Below are 3,690 nucleotides of genomic sequence, written 5' to 3'. Positions count from 1 at the left end.
GGTTAACAAAAGCTTTTGCAGCGTCTGGGTCTCCGAGCATGCTCTCATGCAGTACAGGCCGTGTTTCTGGGAGGCGTGATCCATGGTGGAGCACACCAGCATGGTGTACAGGGGTCTCTCTTGAACCAGGGAAACCTCAGGGGAGAGGAGAGATGGCACTGCGGGGGCGAGTTGGTAGCTGGAGGCTGGACCTGTGGGATCTTTCCTCCTGTCCCAGGGACACGAGTTGCATTTTGCTTGATTGTCAGGGTTTGTGGGGGTAAGTCCAAGAAGGAATCCAAGAGGAGAAGAGGGAGGAGGAGTTTTGTCACTGCCCAAGGGCTCATAGCTCTTCTTTTCAGGACAACTCAAGAGTCAGACCATGTGGCCTGGGAAACTTGGTACCTCTCTGCGTAAGTCAGGGACATCCACCTACAGTCCCCGTTTTCATTTCAACTGCAGTTTTGGGGGATGTCTGCCGGCTTTGTCAAGAGAGCCCCTGAGAGCTCAGTCCTGGTGGGCGGGTTGGTACTTGGTGTGATGCCCAGGACATGCTGAGCCGGGCGGTGGGGATGAAGGCCAGGGCTTGCCATGGGGGTGATGCCGCTCTGGAGTCTGTGACATCATAGAGGACAGGTCACAGTGGGAGCTGTCCCAAGAGACGTCATCAGGCAGCCCCGCTGCAGTTTGGCTTGGGTGATCGGTGAGTGCAGCGTGCAGGGGGAAGGCTGGGCTGGAGTGGGGATGGGTCAGATGCCCAGTGGGTTCCCAGCCCAGAGCAAGAGCTGAGCCCCTCAGGGTTGGGCACAGTACCACCCTCGGGGCTGGAAGCAGAGGTGCTCAGAGCTCCCAGTGGTGCCAGGTGCCCAGAGAAGCTTTGGGGATGTGCCAGGTGCCTGCAGCTCCACGGAACGCTGTTGTGTGGCAGGGATGGAGCCTCGGGAGACTCCACTTGCATGTCCCTTGCCCTTTCATGGTGCAGAGCCCAGCCAGGGGTTGGCCATCAGGGCAGCTTGGGCAGGATGGGCCCCACGCTGCCTCTAGCCAGGGCCTGCAGCCCCTTCAAGCCTGTTGAAACAAGTGCCCAAACGCTTTCCTGGGACAGCCTGTGGCTCCCATCTTTGCAGTAGGCACAAACCCTGCCCTTGCTCCCAACTCCCACCTCCTACCTTCCTCACCCCCTTCCTACCAGCCCCCAGCTCCAGGTGGTTCCTGCCACACTCCCCCAGCCCCATGCTCCCTCCTGCCCAGCCCTGCTGAGCTCCCTTTTCTCCCTTCTCTTCCAGGCCATGTGTCTGGCAGTTGCCCTCATCCTGGCTGTGCTGGCCTCCCAGCATGGGGTGAAGTGCAACCCCCAGATAGATGTGGCTACGGCTGAGCAGATGCAGTGGCGTGAGAAGTATCTGAATCAGCAGATGACTCGGCTGCTGCAGGCGATTGAGGGGAGCAGGGTTGCACAGGTAGCCGCACTCCTTTCTGGGTTGCAGTGGTGGCTGTTTGTGGTGGTCCCAGGACCCATCGGCTGGTGGCTGGCCAGGAAGTTGAAGCTCGCCCCTGACAGCTGTCGAGAGCAGGACAGGGGGTTGAAGCTCCCCCCTGACATCTGCCCTGAGCAGGACAGCTCCAGCAGCAAGGAGGAGGAAAAGGCGAATAAGCAGGAGGAGGAAGACCTCAGTGGTGCACACAATGTCGTCAGGTCTTTATCTGCATCCACTCCATTGCCGAAGCAGGGCATAATTGACATGTGCAAGGTGCTGAAGGAGCTGGTAGATGACCTCCTTGGTGTCTGCCGAGTGCTTTGCAAGAAGACTTCCATGCCACAGATGCACCGGGCTGTTGGGATTAACGGCAGCTATGAAGGCTGGCTGGTCGAGAAGGACAGCATTGTCTACCGCCTGCTTGTGTTCCTGCAGCCACCCCCTGGGCACTCATTCAGCCTGGAGCTGGACACCATGGGGCAGCTGCCAGCAAGGACCTCCAGCATCTATGTGGGACTGCAATGCATGTGCCTGAAGGAGCAGCTGCTGAGCAATACGCTCTGCTTTCTCCACCACCGTGACGACAAGCTGCGGAGGGATCGGAGCTCGTACGTCCTATGTACCCTCTGCACAGGCTTCTACTTAGATGTGGAGAAAATCGCCTTCTGGGCCCAGCGGTTGGTGAGGTCAGCCTGGCTGTTATTGCCTCAGTCGCACCACTGCCAGCTAACGGTGCTGCCCTCCTCCCGGTCCTGCAGGTTCCAGCTGCCAAGCGCCGCCGGGATAATGACCTGCACTGAGATTACTTTTGCAGTGCAGCCAGGCAGCTCAGGTGCCTACCTGCACCTTGAGTAGGCAGAGGCCAGCTTCACCAGCAGCACACCGTGGCCAGAGATCTGCGCTGCTGTTGAGATGCAGCTTTTCAGGCTCATGGCGTGGCACACCCAGCAGGACAATTTCCACCTCAGAGTTCTGCAGCTCTGCGCCCGTATCCTGTCAGGTCACATGCCTGTGGCCCTGAGGACCTACTTGCATGCTGGTGGGGCCCGGGTGACAACTTTGGACAGTGGGCCAGAGAACCAGCTCATCCCAGAGACTGCCTGGGGAGCCTGTGCTGCAGATCTGAGCAAACTAGGCATGGAGACGACACCGCACAAGAGGAGCTGAGCGTAAGCAGAGTTTGGGGAACCTCCCCCGGTTTAGCTGAAAGTGCTATTGCAACGGAGACTCCTGTTACCACCTGTAACAGGATGGGACCACCTGGAAAGAGCTGATCCCCGCTGGGACCATTACGCAATGCAAAGCTGACAATAAATTGGCTTTTTTTAACCAACCCTCTGTTGGTGAGTGTCTGTGCAACACTTTGTTGGGGAATGTGGGCAGGTGGCAGGTTGCCGCCTGCTCAGACGCAGAAGCAGTGGGGCAGCACTTTGGGGGGAGGTAAGTAGTACCAAACCACAATGCTTCCCCTGACCCCTATTTCCTTTCTTGTCCAGCTTTCTGCTCTGCTTCCATGTTACGGGGAAGACGCCTCTGTGCATGTATACCTGACGGGAGGGAAGGAGGGCAAGTGAGCCAGACCCTTCTCAGCAGTGACCACTGACAGGACAAGAACCAATGAGCACAAACGAGAAAACATGGAATTCCGTCTGAACCCAAGAAAGCACCAGTCCTGGCTCTGAGGGTGCTCTAACACTCACACAGACTGCCCAGGGAGGTTGTGGAGTCTCCAGCCACCAAAGTGGTCTGCACAAGGTCCTGGGCAACCTGCTCGAGGTGGCGGTGCTTGAGCAGGTGGGCTGCCCTCGGTGGACTTGGGGCAAACCAACCCCGGGGTGCCTGACAGCATTGCCCCGTGGTGACCCCTGGGGAGGTGGACATGATGGTCTTCAAGTGCTGAGCCCTCTGTATGGGGAACAAGCACCAGGAGTGCAGAGCATGGCTCTGGATGCTCTGCTTGCTGCACCGGCAGGAGGCTTGGGCACGAGCCAAAGCAGAGCATCGGCTTGGGAGCTGGAGGCACAGCTAGGGCAGGGGCAGGAGGCAGCAGCGTCCTGCAGCACCAGGCACCTTCTCTTCTGCAGCCCCCCATCACCATTTGGAAACAGAGTCTCACCAGCACAGTAAAGGCAGAGACCCTGCCGTGGAGAGCTGCCATCCCGCCACAGGGATAGACACTGTCACCCCCACACCAGTGTCATGGAGGCACCAAGAGCGCTGTCATGTCTACGAG

The 3,690-nt window shown here is 58.6% G+C and overlaps 1 protein-coding gene across 1 annotated transcript; it reads left to right on the top strand.

Annotated features, from left to right (window-relative positions):
• The first annotated feature begins 1,268 nt into the window (after nucleotides 1-1,268).
• LOC104352819 (inositol 1,4,5-trisphosphate receptor-interacting protein-like 1) lies at nucleotides 1,269-2,312 on the top strand. Its single transcript, XM_086464812.1, has 2 exons — nucleotides 1,269-1,625; nucleotides 1,710-2,312. Exons 1-2 carry the CDS (start codon nucleotides 1,269-1,271, stop codon nucleotides 2,310-2,312), a joined length of 960 nt encoding a protein of 319 aa, XP_086320938.1.
• The last annotated feature ends 1,378 nt before the right edge of the window (nucleotides 2,313-3,690 follow it).

Source organism: Leptosomus discolor, chromosome 4 (assembly GCF_034619465.1).
Source record: "Leptosomus discolor isolate bLepDis1 chromosome 4, bLepDis1.hap2, whole genome shotgun sequence".
In the NCBI taxonomy this organism is placed as follows: Eukaryota; Metazoa; Chordata; class Aves; order Leptosomiformes; family Leptosomidae; genus Leptosomus; species Leptosomus discolor.
Note: the sequence above shows the minus strand (reverse complement) of the source record. Positions and strands in the feature narration are given on the sequence as shown.

What these genes read in the sequence shown, in the direction of transcription:
- LOC104352819 (XM_086464812.1), top strand. Translation starts at nt 1,269, where the DNA reads ATGTGTCTGGCAGTTGCCCTCATCCTGGCTGTGCTGGCCTCCCAGCAT. An exon ending in GCAGCAAGGAGGAGGAAAAG is followed by an intron (nt 1,626 to 1,709) that starts GCGAATAAGCAG and finishes TTGCCGAAGCAG; the next exon opens with GGCATAATTGACATGTGCAA.